The 19,582-nt window shown below is 35.8% G+C and overlaps 3 protein-coding genes across 8 annotated transcripts in view; 1 reads left to right on the top strand and 2 right to left on the bottom strand.

The window, feature by feature from the left end:
* Positions 1-730: 730 nt before the first annotated feature.
* On the bottom strand, positions 731-2,529 carry LOC120778615 (coatomer subunit zeta-1). Its single transcript, XM_040110493.1, has 4 exons — positions 2,421-2,529; positions 1,984-2,363; positions 1,830-1,920; positions 731-961 (listed from the first exon to the last, which is right to left on the bottom strand). Exons 1-4 carry the CDS (start codon positions 2,436-2,438, stop codon positions 914-916), a joined length of 537 nt encoding a protein of 178 aa, XP_039966427.1. The 5' UTR covers positions 2,439-2,529; the 3' UTR covers positions 731-913.
* A 283-nt stretch (positions 2,530-2,812) lies between these two features.
* On the top strand, positions 2,813-5,388 carry LOC120777800 (coiled-coil domain-containing protein 13). The gene is made up of 5 exons (XM_040109333.1): positions 2,813-2,856; positions 2,985-3,523; positions 3,578-4,477; positions 4,529-4,890; positions 4,958-5,388. The coding sequence occupies exons 2-5, from the start codon at positions 3,035-3,037 to the stop codon at positions 5,148-5,150; spliced, it is 1,944 nt and encodes a 647-aa protein (XP_039965267.1). The 5' UTR covers positions 2,813-2,856; positions 2,985-3,034; the 3' UTR covers positions 5,151-5,388.
* Positions 5,389-9,805: 4,417 nt separating this feature from the next.
* The window catches only part of LOC120777107 (LIM and SH3 domain protein Lasp), a 60,889-nt gene continuing 51,112 nt past the window's right edge, over positions 9,806-19,582 (bottom strand). The window contains exons 3-8 of one of the 6 annotated variants that reach the window (XM_040108244.1): positions 16,085-16,217; positions 15,627-15,762; positions 11,949-13,328; positions 11,364-11,632; positions 10,433-10,654; positions 9,806-10,368 (exon numbers count right to left, since the gene is read on the bottom strand). In XM_040108244.1, the coding sequence (XP_039964178.1) occupies positions 10,475-10,654; positions 11,364-11,632; positions 11,949-13,328; positions 15,627-15,762; positions 16,085-16,217 (2,098 nt within the window). In that variant the 3' untranslated portion in view covers positions 9,806-10,368; positions 10,433-10,474. Of the gene's footprint in view, positions 10,655-11,363; positions 11,633-11,948; positions 13,329-15,626; positions 15,763-16,084; positions 16,218-19,582 lie in introns of all 6 variants that reach the window. The other 5 variants (XM_040108243.1, XM_040108245.1, XM_040108246.1 and 2 more) reach the window with 5 other exon arrangements.

The following is a 19,582-nucleotide window of genomic DNA, read 5'->3' as shown; positions in this document are numbered from 1 at the left end:
GAAGTACGACGGTTCAGCTAGTTTGTTGGCATGTCTGTTCAATTCTGGCTTACCACCCATGGTGTAGCCCACCTGGTGCATCTAAATATGTACATATGTACTATATACTTGTATATGAAAAAAATACCCAAAAAAATCTATGTAAACAAATGGAACATACTTTAATGAATGTTTTGCGAATTCATCATGAGTTGATAAAATAACCCAATATCACGGAATCTTCGCGTGTGGCCGAAATGATATCAATAAGCACGCGTTGGACAACTGATGTGTCTTTTTTTAATGAAAAAATGAACAAGAGTGTCGACCACTGCTGATCCACTTATAATTGTTCGAAATAACAAATCGATTAATATATATGTGGTATATACCACACGACCATACAGCGGTAAACATTAGAGTGGGTCGCTCAAATAAAGCCAATGTTTTTATTTCTGGTCATCAGCTTATGTTATGCAAAGCTGCAATTCTCACAACAGCCGGTGCTACGATACCGGAATTAACCCGTACTTATCCGATCAAGGGCTGTTTTTTCGGGGATCTAACCCGGTTTGAATCGGTAAATAATATGTTAATACTATCATCAACCATGCAATTGCTCTCTTACCAATTTCCAGAAGCCAGTTTCTTTATATGTACTTACCTCAGTGAACCAATGAATCGCTTAGGCACAATTTAACAAATCAGCCGAATGATTTAAAATCGAAAAAACACTTTAACAGCATTTACATACACATCCATTTGTCGACATATTTCGCTATATATTCTTTGTATATGATATTAAATTATATTAAAATTACAATAAAAATCGAATGTACTGCGCTTTTGGAAAGTCAACTTAGTATATTATTGTGTATAGTTATAAAACATGATTTTTGCCTCCTCTGTCCCAACGGATCTATATAAACACTGCTCACTTAAGTATGGACCACTTGAACTGTTCGCGCGCCGATTGCAAAACCTGTAAAGGCATGAGAGTTTATTACAAAATGTTAAACAAATTTATAAAAAAAATTTTGCAAATATTTACTGAGAATATGAGTAATATTAAGTATTTAAATACTGTTGTATAATTAAAGAAAAGTAAAATTTTCTTGAATTTGTTGCATTTATTTAATAATGACGTAAAGTATATAACAATAGTAATAACAATAGAGAAGCACTTCTAAATTGCAAGAAAATGTTTCCGCTTTAGCAGCTGTTTTCGGCATAAAGAAAAGGTAAAAAGTTGTGAATAAATTAATTTTAAAACAGAGGTAAAATATGTTTATTTTCGTAAAACCACTTCTTATACTGATACTGATGAGGAGAATGTAGCAAAATATTACACAAATTGAGGTAAACATTAAAAAGCATACAAACATCAACCGATTTAAAAGTAAAATAATATACACTTCAACGTTTAGCATATTTTTATTTTCATACACTTTTGAATTAGCTAAAAAGTACGATATTTTCAGTACATTTACACCAATCTTGAGATTTGCTTATACATACACTGGTATAAATGTAACTACATATATGCTTAGGCGCTTATTACTGAGGGTTTACTTGAATGTTTGGCATTCATTACGAGGCACTTACATTTACAACGGACTACAAGCATACTTACATAACTGATATTTAACGAAAAAATTTGCTTAGCAAATATTTCAATTTAATAATAATTAATTTCGAGATTTTTTTGAATACATTTAGGTAAACGACCAAAAGGGAAGGTTTGAAAATCTACGTAAGCGCAATTCGTGAGCAATTTTTTCTTTTTTTAGTGACAAGGCATCTATAAATGCGTCGTACTACCAAAATAGTCCATTGATTTTATTAGTTACCTGCGCGACGGTCTGCTCGGCGATGGGAATGTCATCGTTGCGCAAATCCACACGTTTAACCACTGAGGAGGGATCTGCGTCCAGTATAACTCTACGTCAAATAGACAAAAACATTTAAACATGACACAAATTCTGGTCCGATTTCAATACATACCCGCCGTCACAGATTTCGTCGAATGCCAGCATAATAATCTCTAGATTATCCAAAACCAAACGCTTTTCAACATTCTTCTTCAGAATCAAGCTTATCGAATCGTATAGGCAATTCAATACAGACAGTAGAATCAATTCATTCTCATAAGCACTGCCCATTACGTAGAAAAATAAGTCCACATTACTTTTGTAGACGCAGGTAAGGCCATCCAACATGATAATTTCCGTATTGGATCGGTGTGTTTTGCTGAATAAGTTCTTTTCGAAAGCCTTCTGCTCCTTCACTGTGGGCAATACATTCTTGTCGTAGTACTTGGCCAATATACGGTTGCCATCATTGTCCATGATGCACATACCTTTGATTATGTTAAGTGTGGGCTCCTATTGTTAAAAAACGTTTATTTATCACTTAAACTTTACTATTTTTACAAAATTTACCATCATAAAACCTTCCATTTTATTTTTGATTATTTTCGTCGGCAGAATGATATCTGACAGTTTACATTACACGTCAACCCCTGACAGGGTTGCACACATTTTCAAAATTGACACATACATTTATAATTTTCTATTTTTATACTTTTTTGTTATTTGCAAAGTTTTGTGGAGAATCGTGTATATTTCCCTATTTATCGAAATTATTATTTCATAAAAATGTGTATAGATTACAATTTACAAAATTTCTGAAATACGAGTACCTTTGCATTTAGTGTACTCAGCGGCACCTGTTGGCCTACAATTTGTGGTATACTGTGCCACCTGTTGGATAGAGCTGTAATCAACCACTATTGACAAAAATATTTGTTAGTATTTTCCAATTGCTGGCATCGCTGACATTTCCGCTCAAGTCAAATTAACTTTTCCATTAACAATAGTAAGTGACAGCTAAATTTAAAATTGAAAGAAAAATTTACAACGTTTTTCAATTTTCGATCAGGAACCCCGTTTATATTTCCTATTACGCTATACAATTATTAAAGCAATATATGTTTTTATTTGTAGCATATTTTCTATAAATATTTAGATAAATACAACCATATATTTTATACGAAATGGATGTTATACAGAAAATGGATCAGGCAACAGTCACTGAGACGCCCAAGGCCAAGCGTCGCTCAAAGGAGAAATTGGCGAAGATTCTTGAGGACGCCATAGCCGGCAATGATGACCTTAGCAACGCAGGGGGAGGTAAAAAGGGAGCCAAGATACATCTAAAACAAAAGGTAGTCCTGTTGTCGGAAGAGAACCAAAATCTGAGCAAAGCTATCAACGTGAAAAATGCGGAGATAACAGATTTGAAGCGATCAGTTCAATCGCTTAATGAGGTTCTTAACTCGGTGCCCATCGATGAATTGCGTTGTAATTCGTCTATAGCGAGTTCCAAATTATTAGAGTTGAGCAAGAAAAATCGCTTGCTGCGAGCCGAACTGGAAAGCACCAAGAATAAAGTTAACAAGAAAGAATTGCAAATCCAAAAGCTAGAGCGAGACTTAAAACTTCTCGAGGATAAGCTGCACAAAGGAACCACTGAGACTCCAAAGGTGTTTATTGGCGCCTTTTTTGACTACAAATACTTACAAGCTTGTTTCTTCTAGGAGCCGTCGGATGAGCTGCGGGTTAAATTAAACGCTATTCAGCAGAAGCTCTTCGAGACACGCAATAAAAATACCGAATTACAAAATCAACTGAAGCTCGCACAAAAGTGTCTGCAGCAAGAAATCGGAGAAAACTTTAACTTGGCTACAATGGCATCGCAGACGCAGAACTCCAACTGGCGTGGACGCGCCCAGCAAATCATACATCTGCAGCAGAAAGTCCACGAATTAAGGGAGCGCCTGGAAATCGTAGACAGGCAGTACGCGGAGGGTATTCCCATCACCTTTGCCACCGATGATGTCCCGCATGCTGATTTGGCGGCCTCACACACAGCAAAGAGCGGTGCACGCTCGGCGGGTGGACACGCGGAAGCAAACGTTGCGTCGAATGTCAGCGCCACCTCCTTCGATCGCTACAACACAGTCGTGCGAAAAACCGAGATATTGCATCGGGCCAAGGTGGAGGGTCTAGAGAAAGAGATCGCATCACTTAAAGCGCAACTAGAAGAGCAGCGAGGCAAGGTGTTGGCACTCAAAGTGCGGAACAAGACGCTCAACGACGAAGTCTTGAAGTACAAAGTAAAGGCGAGTTCCCTGGAAGAACAAACCGATTATAACGGCTTGAATCTGGCGAATATGAACGAGAAAATGAATGTGCAACGTTACCACTATGAAAGCCGTTTGGAAGAGATGGCGAGACAACTAAACGACCTGAAGCGCATACATAAGGACGGTGCCTTTCGTGAGGAGGAATTGCGACTGAAATTGGAAAACATGGAAAATTTGTTACAAAGCAAAGAAACACACATCGAGGACTTGAATCAGACAATAACGCGTTTGGAAACAGATATGAAAGCCTTATCTGGAGGTTTTCTGTTCTCATGCCGCGAACTACGCAAGGTGAGCAAAGGTGTGCATGAGTTCCGCGATAATTAACGTTATCTCCTACAGGAAGAATTCATAACTATACTCGACTCCTTGGAAGCCGAGAAGAACGAACTGCTCAAACATAACAAAACACTCGTTGAACGCAGCGAGCAGGATCGTGCAAAGAACGACACATTGCACGAACAGCTGGCCAAACAGAAGGTGCGTCTTTCGCGCATGGAAGCGCGTATGCGTGAGCTGGAGAAGGAACTTGAGCTACAATCCGAACGGAAGAAGCGCTCGCAACGCATCGCAGACTACGTGAGCAGCGTAAATTCAACCGCATCCATGGGCACGTTCGTTTTTGAGAATACTTCGCAAAATGCTTTGTCACAAAGAGCTATCGATGAGTTCACACCGGCACAGGTGTACCAAATGAAGCATGAGTAAGCAAATAGTCGGAAATTGTTTGTGATAACTGTATAAAACTCTTCTCTAATTCTCTTCGATTAGGCTCGAATATGCGCAGGAAAAATTAGCATACATGAGCGAAAAGGTGGCGCATCTGCAGGAAGAAAAAGAGAATGACGCGCGCTCTTTTGCGGAGATTATCAACAGCTCCAAAGGTGTTGTGCTCGAGACAATATTGGGCAATCGCAGCAATGCTTCGTTGTCCGTGGAGATCAGCACCGGCACTTCGGTGTAGATTCAGCTCTCATCTATTGAGGAGTATAAAAATATCAATTTGGCTGCAGTGGCGTTCGTTTATGCAAAAATCTCTTACCATCTCCGTTTTGAAATTGCGTAAAATTTTATTCATAATGCTTCCGTAATTCAGTTTCTTCCGACCAGCTGAGGGAAACAGCTGTTCCTTGCAGGGTTCACCGTTTTATTATGCAAATATGCGAAACACTTGGAATATTTTCACATTCAAATTACTAGTAACGTGGCTTTTGATAAATAAAACAATTATTTCAAGTTTTATTGAACTTATTTTTATTTATATTTTATTGCTATTGCCATTATTTTTACGCACCCTACGTTTGGAAAATTTACTAATTTTTGTTCGATACTGTTGCGATCTTCGTTTTCGAAGTTTTATGTATGATTTTATTCAGTTACATTTAATGCTGCATGAATTGTGACCTTTAGTTGAATGCTTTTTATAGTCTGTGGAAAGTGAAAAACTCACTGTTTGAAAATATTTAGTATAGTATTGAATACTTGTAGTTCGTTTTTGCATTATTTTTTTTTTTACTTTTAGAATGTACTGTTTGTTTATACTTAGATATATATTTGTTTTCAGAAAGACTAAGACAAGACTAAACAATTTTGAAAACTTTGCTTTTATTTGACTTAAAAAGTATTTATTTTTTTTTAGTTTTTAATTATAATTTATATATTTGGCAAACATTCGAAAATATGAGGATTAAAGTCTAAATAAAACAACTGTATATATGTATATCTTGTGTGAATATTTACAAACACTTTTACTTTTTCTCTTTATTTATATGACAAACAACGTGTTTTGGTATTCAACAAGTTTTTTAATTTATTTTTAGTCGTATAAAAAAAAGACAAAAAGGGCAGAGGTTGAAAAAAAATATTATTAAAATAAAATAGCTACAAAATTTTAGAAAACAAATTTTGAAATTATAATATTTAATGTCATAAAAAATAATAAAAAAAATTAAAGTAAAAAACAAAAATAAAAAATAATATAAAATTAAAAATAAAAAAAAAAATTTAAAAAAAAACATTTTTAATCAAAAAAAATATTATATAAATTTCGCCAAAACAAAATGTGACATTTTACAATTTTTTTTTATTCTCATAAAGTTGTTTCATCATAAAAAATTAAAAAAAAAAATTAAAAAAGAAAATGAAATAAAATAAAAAAGTAAAAACTTATTTAATGAAAATTAAAATATTATATAAATTTCGCCAAAATTAAAAAAAAATTAAAAGAATAAAATAAAAAATTAAAATAAAAAGTTAAAAAACTAAATATAAAAAATAATAATAATAATAAATAAAAAAAATAAATATTAAAAGAAAAAATAAAATAAAAATAAAAAAAATTAAAAACATATTTAACATTTTACAATATTTAGTTTTATTATTTTAGAAAGTTGTATCACTTATACCTACTTTTTACGATTTCATTGATTTGATAAACACGATAGTCCTTTATTTCATGAAAGTACGCTCACTATTATTTACTAATTATTTATTTATGTATGTTATGTACGTATTCAAGCAATGATTAATGCATATGTATATCGTCAACTAAAATGCAAAACAACAAAAAAATCAAAATTTTTATTGCTTACGATTGACTGCAACATATTACATATACAATACATAAAATTTTAAGCTTCCGCCAACCAATAATATAACCAATATATAATCACTTTATAACCAAAGCTTAAAATTTGGTTTCTATTAAACGTTTTTCATTCGCCAGTAAACTTATGAAGAGTGATTTTACTTTTTTTGCATTTTAGATGACGATATGAACATACATATGTATGTACGTATGTATATATGTATATACGTATGTATAGTATGTACGTACGTATGTATAGTATGTATTTATTTATGTATGAATGACTACGTATAGTTAAGCATTATTCAAGGTTGCTGCAAATAAAAGGCACTTTAGGGATTTAATTGTTAGTAATCAGATCCTTTCAATATTTTTCTTGTTTTTATTGTAAGAATTAGTCCTATCTATTATAAATTAGTATACGCCTTCGTTGCTATCAAAATTTTCCGCACAAACATCACTCATCGAATTTTCTAATGATTTACTAAGTTTTTGTAAAAACACAAGAGTAGCTAAATCTGTAAATACTCAGTCCAATGGGCGTCACTAGAGGCATCACATGATAACCGGTTATTACTTAGATAATCGTTATTGTTTTAGAGTATAAAAAGCAGTTGGTTGTTATTCTATTCAAATTGTTTGCGGCCACATTCATTTATTGGCCAATATTTAGTTGATATCTATAGCATTATATACTTATGTATGTATACATATGTATTTATAATATAGTATATTGACTAACCTAAGTGTTAGAGTATCGAGTCAGTATTGCAAAATCGATTGAATGTCCTTCAGCTAAATGCTTTTATCTGTTTTAAGGTTAAATGCGCCTAATTTACGGCACATATCCGCCATAATATGTCTTAGTTTTTATAAATAGTTCTTTTTATGCAATCCGCCGAATTCATTACATACACTTTTTGGGTATACAAAGTTGATTGTTTCTACACAACGTACTTTATTCAAAAACTTTCGTAAATGCACAAGCATCCTGAATGGAAACGAAGCAAAAATTATGTTGAAATTAAAATATAAATCAAAAGAATTTAATAAAACAATAAAGGGAGTTAGTTGTTATTGTTGTTGCTGCTGTGAGGGGTACCTAATCCCCATTAGGATGGCAAGAATTAGTTAAGTTGTCATCAACATCATCCAACGGTAGGCCCAGGAAACACCCTGTTTCGACGGGGTAGGACCGAAGGGAAATTCGGTGTCAGATGTGTAGGGTTCGCAGGACACATATTAATTAAGCTGTTGTCTTGGAAATATTCATATTTGTTTGAAAATATTTAACTGTTTATTTTAGGCAACTGAAATCTAGTAAACAAGTGACTGAAACCACTTATTTTTCCATTTTAAGCCTTTTCAAGCTTATTCCTAAATACCTAAGCTTAATTTCATTATTATTTTCCGCTATTCAGACTTTCAATACTATTTTTTATATACTAATATTTGTAATATATTATATTGCTGTATCACAATGAATACAGTGTGCTAAAAAAATAAAAATGTAAAAATAATAAAATAAATGTTTAAATAAAGCGTGTTTAAAATAAAAAATATTATATAAAAATAAAAATAAATATTCCTAAAAGAAAAATTACATATATAAAACATATACAAACAATTTTGTAAAAACCCATACGTATATATATACATTTATGTATAAAAAAATAGAAAAAAACATACATAAAAATATAAAAATGATAAAACTATAAAGTTTAATTTACGTTATTTATAAAATATATATATTAATTATATATAAAAAATGGTAAAATTATAAATTTTTATTTTAATTTGTATTTTTTTTTATTAAAAACTTATACTTTGAACAAAAATAGTAATTGAAAAAAAAACAAGCAAAGTGGCATACAGTGGTGGTCAAAATATTTGCAACCAAAATCAAATGTTTGTTTCTACCATTTTTTGTTGTTAAAGAAATGTTTGTGTTCTTTGCTTATCTTTTTTCCAAGCTTTAGTTGTTGAATTTGTCACATATGGTATGGACTGTTGTTAAATTGCCATTTTAGCCTATAACAAAAACAAAACAAATATTTTGGAGAATATGAAATCAAGTAGGTATTCAAAACATTTGCACTGATATTTGTTGTATTTTTTATTATTTTGCTACTTAACAAAATGCTAATTATAACGGTAATCGCATTCCACATAATTAATGAAACTTCATGCGTTTTTCACCTCGTTTTTAATACATTTTTACCACTAAAAGCAAGGGAATTAATGTTTTTTTTTATGAATAAAGGAATACTTTATCAAAAGTAAAAAAATGTTTTTAAATAAAAAATTCATTATGGTTGCAAATGTTTTGACCACAATGTATTCCGTACGAATTTTAGAAAATATGTGTTGCCACTTTGTAGAACACTGTATTCACCGTATTCACTGTGGCGCGTATAAAATATTTAATTCACGATGCCTATTGTTGCAGCTTTATTATCATATTTAATTCACAATGATTTGTTATAGCCAACTAATTATTCAAACGCAGACACTATAAATAAAACAACAAAAACAAAAAATTCACACGCTTTAAGAATTTGCCTACATTTACAAAACTTTAAAACGATAAATTCGTTGGAAGATTTGACAAAAAAACGATTGCAAGCGCTTTTACAAATCAGAAAGTCAAATAAACCCAAAAAATTCGATTTCTATGAACTCTTCGCAGCGTAAAAACCAACACTAATCCGCTCAGATTGCCTAAATTCAGCCATAAACATATAAAGTGCTCGTAATCGTAGTAGCAATTTCGCTTTTAACACTTTTGCATTCGGTTTGTGATTTTTATTGAAAGATTTTTTTATTTCTTTACTAATTAAATTTAATTACATTGTATGCCAGTGTTTATTGTATTTTGTTTGTGTATATACGTACTATATAAATTTTATATAATATATGCATGTATGTATATTTATAATATATGTAAACGTATATATCTAAGTTGTGATATAACAAACATTATCATCTGCAAATTCCTTTCAATTCAAAATGGTTGTATTAATGAGTTTTTGTTTTTTTCTTTTTTAATAAAAGTGTTTAATTTAGTTTATGTTTTTTGCTTTTCTTTATCATTTTGTTTGTTTTTAACAACAATAATTGCGGCGTTGTGGCGACGCTTTGCATTTGCATTTATCTTACTACTCTCACAACAAACGTCTGCTTTAACTCCCGTTAGGAGCATTTAATTAATTATTGAATAAGTTCGGCCGCATGCAGCCTAGGGACCAACACAATGCACTTTCGCTGTTCGAAAGTGGAGCAATCCAAATTTTGCAACACAATACATACACACACACACATGTATATATGCATGTAGTGGGTGCAAGTGAAATTCGTTTGGCGATATGGATATCGTATGGAAATCAAAAGACATGATTGAAATAATAATAAAAATCAGTCTCGACTTGTGGCTGATTGCTTGGCTTTTGTGGATTAGTGGATTTCATGTCCCTAGGGCTGTGTGGCTCATGATAATGATTATGATGGTTGTGGTGGTGGTGGTGATTGTGGCTGTGGTAGTTATCATCATCGAAATTCTTCAAATGATCGGCATCATAATCATTATTGCTATCAGCTATAAATATGTTAATGAAGAATATTAAGACGACTACCAAATAAAGGATACAAATTAGTATTACAACAAATTGATGATGACAACAACAATAATATAACATTCCCTATTATATAACGGCTTGTTCCACATAGTTGGCGGGCAGCATTCCGGTCTTGCCAGTACGTTCGACGCGTCCGGTCATCCAACCGGAATCGGCTGACTCCACCTCAAAGATAACGTCGCCTTCGCGGAAGCTCACTTCATCGGTGTCCTGGGCCTCATAATCGTACAGTGCGCGATACACACGCTGGCAAAAGAAAAAATAAAAAACAATATTATTTATTTGTAGAAAAATTTTATAGTTTTTAGTTTCTAATAGACGAAATAAGCTGCTACAAGCTATTGAAAATATTTTAGGTTAGTTCTACAAGACTTTTGATAAAGTCTGTTTTAGGAAAAACTGTGCAAAAAAAGAAGTTTTCAATGGATCCCTAAAGCAAGATTTGATAATTTTCGTCAAACAAAAAATTCAAGTGAGCTATTTTACTATATTTGGGAGCAACTTGTATCTATTTACTTTAAGAAAGCTACGTGGGGTTATTTGCTCACCTAAAATCGCAAGCATAAGCTTGTAGAATTGAAAATATATTACGGCGGAGAGATTTGCTAATTAGATCAATGTTTCCTTGGTAAGCTTGGTAGATAATTGCAAAAAAAACTTATTAATTAAGAAGATTTAACTATTCAGATTTGAGATTGAATTATGAGAATTAGTTTACATTCTAATTGCAAATTGAAGAATCGCATATTTCCAAAAACTCTCTCTCTCTCTTTCTAGAAAAAATATTAAAGAGTATTTCTCAGCCGAACGAAATTGTATGAAATAAATTCGACTAGAGAGGAAGCTCTACTTATGATACCTATAACATTGACACTGAACCCTCAACGCATGCATATATATGAGGCACTGAGAACACACTAACTTGAAAATCAATTTCAGTTTATCGTAAACTTACCAGATTTGACTTCGATTGTTGCTGTTGCATCATTTGTTGATAATACTGTTGCTGTTGTTGTTGTTGCTGCTGCTGAAGCGCCCGTTGTTGCTGCTGTTGATGCAACAGTTGCTGTTGTTGTTGCTGCTGCTGATGTTGTTGTTGTTGTTGCGACTGTTGCTGATGCAATTGGTGATGCGATGCCGTCTCACTGGCCAAGGAGCTATAAATGCCGTTAGCAGGGTCTATGTCAGCTATGGAGCCGATGCGCTTCGGATAGGCATTGTTCACTACAGTGCAAAGAAATATAATTAATTAAAACCACATGGCACTGCATTAAATATCGTAAGAACGTTACTAGGCGACAACGTAAAGAACACAAGAAGCGCGCTTAGCGATAAACGGGACTCATGTTTAGGAATGACCATGAAACAATTTGCTTAGGGCAGACGACAAACGCACAAAATGTTCGAAATGCTTCAAACTCCCCATTTACAGTTTACAACAGTATACTACCGTTATTATTTACAACCAAACAGGCCGTGTACTTTACATATTTAGTTCATTTGAAATGATTAGCCACGACGGGCACTAGCCTACACTCACCCGAACCACGACTGTCCGAGCTGTATATGAGCGTTGTACTGGGTCGGCCGGTGTTGGGCATCGGGCGTGGCCCATCGGTCAACGGGTCGTAGTCGGCAATCTTTCCGATGCTGTTCACCGCGCCGGCTGTTGCACTGCCATTATTCACCAGGCCGCCGCTGCCGACACTTGGGTGACTGTGATTGCTGTTGCTGCCGCCTATGGCCGCGCCGGTGCTGACGGCGCCGTTGCTGTTGTGATGCGTCAGCCCGCCTGGTGCACCGCCCAACGATGTGCTTGACGAGAAGTGACTGTTGTAGTTGTTACTGGCGTAGATTTGCTGGGTCGCTTGCGGACCACTGCCATGGCCAGTGCCGACAATGGCACCGTTGTTGGCGTTGGCGGCGCTGACCGCGTTGCTGTTGCTGTGATACGAGGCGGTCTTCTGTGGCTGCTGCTGTTGTTGTTGTTGTTGATAACTCAAATGGTTATTGTTGCTATTGTTGCTGCTGTTGGCCGTGGCGGCGCTCGTGTAGTTGTCATACTGGTCATAGGCGGCGCTGTTGGTCCCGCTGCCATAGCCGCCCCCGCCGCCGCCGGCGCTGGCCACATTCTCGTTGAGGTGCGCGGCTTGTGCGCCACCAGTTGGATGATGGGAGTTGTGCAGAATTGCCGAACGCAATTGATTGTACGTGTTTGACGATTGCTGCTGTTGTTGTTGTTGGTGCGGCTGGATTGGTTGATTTGCTGCCGCTGTTGGATACAAATGTGATGTTTGTTTAATGGGTTGTTGCTGTTGCTGTTGCAGCATTTGTTGTTGCTGCTGTTGTTGGTGGTGGTGTTGTTGCTGTTGCTGTTGCAACAATTGCTGTTGTTGCTGGTGATATTGTTGGCGTAGCGCCTGTGGCTGCTGGTAATGTTGGTATTGTTCGTGTTGTTGGCCATGTTGTGCATGTTGTTGTAGGTGGTGGTGTGGATGGTGTTGGTAGTGTTGTTGTGATGCCTGCTGTTGTGCCTGATAATTTTGATGTTGTTGCTGTGCTGGCGGCGGCGCCTGATAGTGTGCATGTGTGTTCTGCTTGTGCAGCTGTGCTTGCTGTTGTTGTTGCTGCTGTAGCTGTTGTGATTGCAGTGTTTGCTGTCTGTGATTGTGACTTTGAGTGTGCTGCTGCTGCAGCGCCTGCTGCTGCTGGTGTTGTTGGCTATTGTAAATGTGTGTACTGGCGCTGCCGGCAGCTGCCTGAGTGCTGGACACTATGGCGGCCGTGTTGAGGGGCTGGTGCTGTATCGGTGGCGGTGGCAGTGTGGCGGCGGCCGCTGCAGCTGCTGCTGTTGGTGGTGTGGGAGCATATTGTGAGAACTGTTCGGCAGCCAATGTTTCAGAGAAATACTCCGTTTCCTCTGAATTTTTTTTAAAGCGCAAAGTCGTGCATTTTTTCACACAATTTTCAATTCGTTTTTGTGTTTGTTGTTGGATGCGGTTTTCAATGAGTGTGTTGATGAGGGTGCACAAGATGGGTGGTTGTGTTCAGGTGCCGTCAATGAAGGGTTAATAATTGTCGCGCAGGCAGTGATGATTGCACGAGCGTGTGCGTGTGTATGTATGTACAGTGTTCGCAATGTCGTTTGGCGCATTAAGTTGCTTGTGTATTTTGTGTGTGTTTTTTTTCATTTTTTAGCCACCACAAAATGAAAACGTAAACAGACAACACATGCACGATGTCACAGATGTAAAAATGAAACAAAAAAGCAAATAAAAATGAACAAGTGTTTCGTAACTGTATAACAATTTGATTTGTGTCTAGCACTCGTTTAAATATGTAAGTACATATGTATGTGGGTGTATTGTTGTTGCATTGTATGAGTTTTGATACTTTAAATGCAGTGAGTACAATATGACAGGCTCTATGAACCACAAGTTACCTCAAGTGTAACGAATAATTATTTTTTTGAATATTATTTCTGCTTTGTCATGCTAATTAGGCATTAAACAGTTTATAAAATCAAATATTGGTTGTCGAAAAAGTCTTTTCATATTTAGTCAATAGATGCAACGACGTCTAAATAATTTAAACAAAAAGAAATAAATTCGGGGAACTTGAAAAAAAAAGTTACAGCTGTTCAATAATGAGTAAAAATAATAAAGAAATTCGCTTTATTTTGAAATTTTTGTATAAAAAAGGGAAGAATGCCACGCAAGCCACCAATGAAATTTGTGAAGTTTAAGGAGACGATGCTGTATCAGTTCGTGTAGCACAACAATGGCTCGCTCGCTTCCGTTCTGTAAATTTCTATGTATGTGAAATACACCTCACTTTGGTCGACTTATCGTTGAAAAAGTCGATGAAATGATGGCAAAGATTAACCATATGACAGCCATGACATCGTTAAGGAACTTAACATTTATCGCAAAACTGTTTTGAACTATTTAAAAAAGAAACTCGAACCTGTCTAAAAAAAGAGCTCGATGTTTGAGTACCACATGAATTGTCTCTGAAAACTTTAATGAACCGAAATAACCTCTCCTTCTTCTTTGCTGAAACGAAATGAAATCGAATAATTTCTGAAGCGAATGGTAACAGAAGACGAAAAGTGGATAAAATACGACAATAATGTGCGAAAAAGATCATGATCCAAGCCTGGTGAAGGTCAACAAATGCTAGCAAAGCCAGAATTGACGCCTCGAAAGGTGACTGTTTGGTGGGATTGGAAAGGAATCATACACTAGGAGCTGCTCCAGCCTGGTCGAACAATTAATTCTACATTTTAATGTCAACAACTGATGAGATTGAAGTAAGCAATCGAAAACCACGACTAGAACTGATCAACACAAAGGGCTTCGTTTTCCATCAGGACAATGCTAGCGCACACATCTTTGATGACTCGGAAAAAACTGGCAGAACTCGGCTGGGAAGTTTTGATGCATCCAACATATATGTAGCTCTAACCTTGCACCAACGGACCATCATTTGTTTCGGTCAATGCAGAACTCCCTTAATGGAGTAAAGTTGGCTTTAAGAGAAGCCTGTAAAATGTACTTGTTGCAGTTTTTCGCCGAGAAACCAGAAAAGTTTTAAACTGATGGAATAATGTCTCTAGCGGCAAAATGGCAAAAAGTGGTTGACCAAAATGGTACATGTTTGGTTCATTAAAGTTCATTATAAATATAAAAAAATAAGCTGAAGTTTGATTAGAAATACGAAAAGACTTTTTCGACTATCCTTTAATTAAAAGTAATAAGATTAATCTGTGAAGGTGTGATATACTAAACTTCAAAAATGCCTTAAAATTTTTCTTCTTTCATTATTTTCATCATAGCCACTATTTTCATCCTAAAAAAAACTACACTGTGCTACAAACTAAGATTGTATTTGAGTATGTACATATGTATTTCTTTGTACCGGAGAGAGCCATAACCATTTTAGGAGATAAAATTTAAATAAAAAATTTTATCAAAAATCAATTTACAATTAGCTCTAGTCTACTGTACAGTTTTAGTTCGATGATCCAAACACAATGCGGCAGTTATGTATGGAATAATTAATGAAAAAGCTTAAATTTGTACACTAACGAGCATAATGTGAGCACATAAAATGAATCAGACTGAGGCAGGCGCAAAGCCGGGTGCACACTTTTCATAATTATAAATAAATATACAACACATTGCTTGTTTACGGCAAATAGTGAAGCATCACATACCTCGGACGTCGGCGATCTCAGCTGCTTCGCGCTGCTTCTCCATGGCTGCCTTCTTCTCCAAGTCGCCATGATACGCAATGTTCGAAATAATTTTTGTATTCTGCTTGATTCGTAATGTTTCCGGATCGTCGGCGACCTGTTGGCAATATATAAATATATGTACATAAATATGTGTGCTCAAATATTGTTTGCAAATAAATAAAATAATTTTTGAAAGTTATACAAACAATCAATTGGACTTTAATTGTGTGCGAATGTTTCGAAACACATTGAATTTTGCGCATTTCAGCAAGGAAAATTTTTTAAATATTTATTTCAACTGTTTAAGCAATTATGCTTAGAAATGCAATATGTTACCACTTGGCATAATTTAAGCGTCATCTTTTTTTTACCAAAAAATCCATTTTAAAATTAGTGTTGTGCTGCTTTCACAGCTTTTTTCGTTGCATTTCACTGACCTGTGTAAATTTGCCTTTAGATTTTTCAAAGTCTTCGTGATACTTCACATTCGATTGGATTTTTGTGTTCTCTGCTATTCGCTTCAGTTCGGGTGTGTCCGCAATGACGGTTGCTTTGGCCTTTGGAATGTGCCTAAAATAAACGTAATATTAATATAAAGAGAGAGAGAAAACATTGTCAAAGAAAATGTAAAAATCTGAGACCACTAAGTATATGAAATACATTGTGACAAAAAATTTCTCCGGTAAATGATATTTCAAAAAAACGTATTTTGCTAAGTTGGTGGGGCTGTTTTTAATTACTATGCCAAATATGAGCGCGATCTGTCAATCAGTTTGTTTACAGCAGCTGCTTAAGTCGGCACATCTCAACAGCGCGTTGCGATTTTTACAATGGATCAAAATAACGAACAAAGAATTTGTCTCAAATCTTGTATTTCTGACCAAATTTCGTGTGCGGGATCGGTTCGAATGTTGGAAAAGGCGGTGATTCATTTTAATCAGCCGAGAGATCGTTGAAAATATGCTTTGTTCTGAACGACCATCAACCTCTTCAACTGATGAAAATATTAAAAGAGTGAAGAATATGGTGCTTGAAAATTGTCAGGGGCATGTGTTAAGAGAGATGGCAAGAGAGCTCGACATCTCTCGGGAGTTCGTTCGAATGATTTTGGTTGATATTTTGGGTATGAAACGCGTTTTTGCGCGACTCGTGCCGATGAAGCTGATTTTTTTCAAAAAGTCTACCGTTAACAGGTCTCTTTAGACATGTTTGATCGTGCGAACTCAGATTTCACATTCATTCAGAGCATTATAACTGTCGATGAGACAAGGATTATGACAACATGTAAACAATCTTCGAAATGAAATCCGTTTTCTGTCGATCGAAGAGATGAAACAAAATTCGCCGATGGAATTAAAGGCCATCCCAAAAAATGCGTACGAACTTGGGATTAGAAAAATCGTAAGCATAAAGGTTTTACATCTGGAGGGGATTACATTGAGGGCGACAAAATACATATTGATGAATAATTAAATATTTTGCGTTTTATTTACAATTTCCGGGTACCTTTTTGTCACAATGTATGTTTCAGTATCTAGCAAAGTTGAGTGAATTGAAACCACGAGCCTACTATAACAACGAAACTCTTTAGCCCAGACCTTCTACCAATGAGGTAACCCCTTAGCGATGCTTCAATAGTAAAGTTTGCCACAACAACTCGACTTTTGAAATAATCGAAAGAATGATCAAGAACACAAAAAAGTAGAATCTTTTTAACATTATGAACTTGATATCTGGGAGTATTATGTACATATATAATACATAATTAATTTGCTCTTCTTAGTCTGATCAAATAACAGTATATGTGAAATACAAATTCCCCGCTAACAGGTGTTTGCATAACAAGTTCCAACGGACAATTAAGAATTAATGAAATCTTATCTCGGCGATAATAAATAATAGAAAAACAACACAATTAATAAACTGAGTAAACAAATGCCACTCTACACACATACAAACACACACATACGGACACAAAACCACGAACTAATCATCACCGGAGCTTTTACACACGAGCGCGAAGCAATTAATGCAACTTGTCGTGAGTATTACCCTCAACCGAATCGATGGATCGTAAAATTTTCTAATAAACAATATAAAAACAACAAAGAACTGCATTGCTGACGTATAGCCGTCAATCAGTGAGAGCGGCTGGGAAAGGGAGAGAGGAAAGCATGAAAAAGTGATCACTCTGCGGTAAATGCGATACGAGCGCCACATCAACCGTTACAAAAACAACAACAACATATTGGTGGTTAACCCATTATTGCGATAATTGGTGGTGGCAATGAGGTGTTAACTTCTGTTGACACATTCGGGAAATAATTGAAAACTTTTGCATTTATCACTGCCTGCTTCATTCATAAAACACAAACTGATAAGATATTGAGTGCAATTGACTTCTATCTAGCACATTTTAATTGGAATGATGATAAAACTGCAGTTGCTTATTTTCGAATTATATGGCATCTACGGTGTCACGAGTTCGTCGAATCTGGCATTCGCGGTTTTCACCAATTTCAGTTGAGGCTCAATGATGAGTATTAGGAGTGTAATATATGAGAACAGTACCAGGTGTACTGATCCAAGTAGAGGTACTTTTTTCAATGACCTTTTTTGACAGATCACGCGTAAGTAGTAGCTGAGAGTCTACATCAAGACCGTAGAGAGTCGATTCGTCGCCGTTCGCAGGAACGTGGACTGACGTATGGAACCATTTGGTGCATTTTATGTCGAGATCTTAAATTAAAAGCGTACAAAATACAGCTTGTGCAAGAATTGAAAACTTCTCAAGCGATATCCAAGAAGATCCGACGTCTTCGAGCCAAATTTTTTTCAGCGTTAAGGCCCATCTCTGGCTCAACGGGTATTTAAACAAGCCAAATTGCCGCATTTGGGACGAAGAGCAACATGAAGAGATTCAAGAGCTGCCATTTCATCTAGAAAAAACAACATTTCATCCTGCAGTCCTTTCAGAAATTTCATCGTATATCGTTTTTAGTGACTTCCGTATTTCCTGTACTGGTTCGGAGAAGCCAGACGAGTGGCACTTTTGGCAATCTTATCAACTATGTCGTTTCCTTTAACCGCTTTCCACTGCCTCCCTGCTTCTAAGGACATTCTGTGACGGGGATTTGATCTTCTTTATGTGTTATCTGCAGTATTCCGAAAGGGACCTTCAGAGAATTCACCTTGCGAAGCCAATCTTGCAGCTGACTTGCTACAGAGCTTTTTACTGTAATGTCGATTGTTGGTAGATTAAGAAAACTTTCTAGTGCATCTGTTGGAGTAGTTATTTGTGTCCGTGTAGACCATGACATCTTCTTACATGCATATAGGGGACCACTATTATTTTTCACTCTTTCTTCTACATTGAGTTTCCACATAATTTTTTCTTTCCAAACAAACTCTCAAGTACTTGATATGCTCCTTAATTGCTAATTCAAGCCCGCTGAGGCTCAGGGATTTCCATGGCGGGTTTTTGTACCTCCTTCTAAGGATTACCATATCTGTCTTATCGCCACTTACCATTAATTTGACCGATATCGCCCATCGGCGCATGACCCTTGTGGCGTTGTCCGTTACGTTACTGATTGTGTTTGAGAACTTCCCCGTCCCTGCATAAGCTATCAGTTCGGGTGCTTAAGCAGATAAGATAGTCCGCATTCGTAGTAGCCATAAGCCGCAAATACTGTTCAAACACTAAATGCTTCTTGCCAAGTATTAGCTATGGAAGAAACGAAACTCTTTACTTAATAGACATAAATTCCTACAAAGGAGAAAACCTACGTAAAACACACATAAGTTTGCCACGCTTTGTTGAGGCCATCGTTTTCTATGTAAACAAACTGTGTTTTATTACGAAATGCCTCAATTGCTCTTTCGTATGACCGCGTTGCGAAGGAATGTGCGGCTTAAGTCCTCGTAGCACTGCC

Source organism: Bactrocera tryoni, chromosome 5 (assembly GCF_016617805.1).
Source record: "Bactrocera tryoni isolate S06 chromosome 5, CSIRO_BtryS06_freeze2, whole genome shotgun sequence".
Classification (NCBI taxonomy): domain Eukaryota; kingdom Metazoa; phylum Arthropoda; class Insecta; order Diptera; family Tephritidae; genus Bactrocera; species Bactrocera tryoni.
This window is presented reverse-complemented; position numbering and strand designations above follow the sequence as displayed.

Excerpts from the sequence above, each read along its gene's own strand:
- LOC120777800 (XM_040109333.1), top strand. The coding sequence starts at position 3,035 with ATGGATGTTATACAGAAAATGGATCAGGCAACAGTCACTGAGACGCCC. Across the intron at positions 4,478-4,528 it reads CATGCCGCGAACTACGCAAG|GAAGAATTCATAACTATACT; the intron begins GTGAGCAAAGGT and ends TATCTCCTACAG. Across the intron at positions 4,891-4,957 it reads GTGTACCAAATGAAGCATGA|GCTCGAATATGCGCAGGAAA; the intron begins GTAAGCAAATAG and ends CTCTTCGATTAG.
- LOC120778615 (XM_040110493.1), bottom strand. Across the intron at positions 1,921-1,983 it reads GACGAAATCTGTGACGGCGG|AGTTATACTGGACGCAGATC; the intron begins GTATGTATTGAA and ends TATTTGACGTAG. Across the intron at positions 962-1,829 it reads CCGAGCAGACCGTCGCGCAG|GTTTTGCAATCGGCGCGCGA; the intron begins GTAACTAATAAA and ends ATGCCTTTACAG.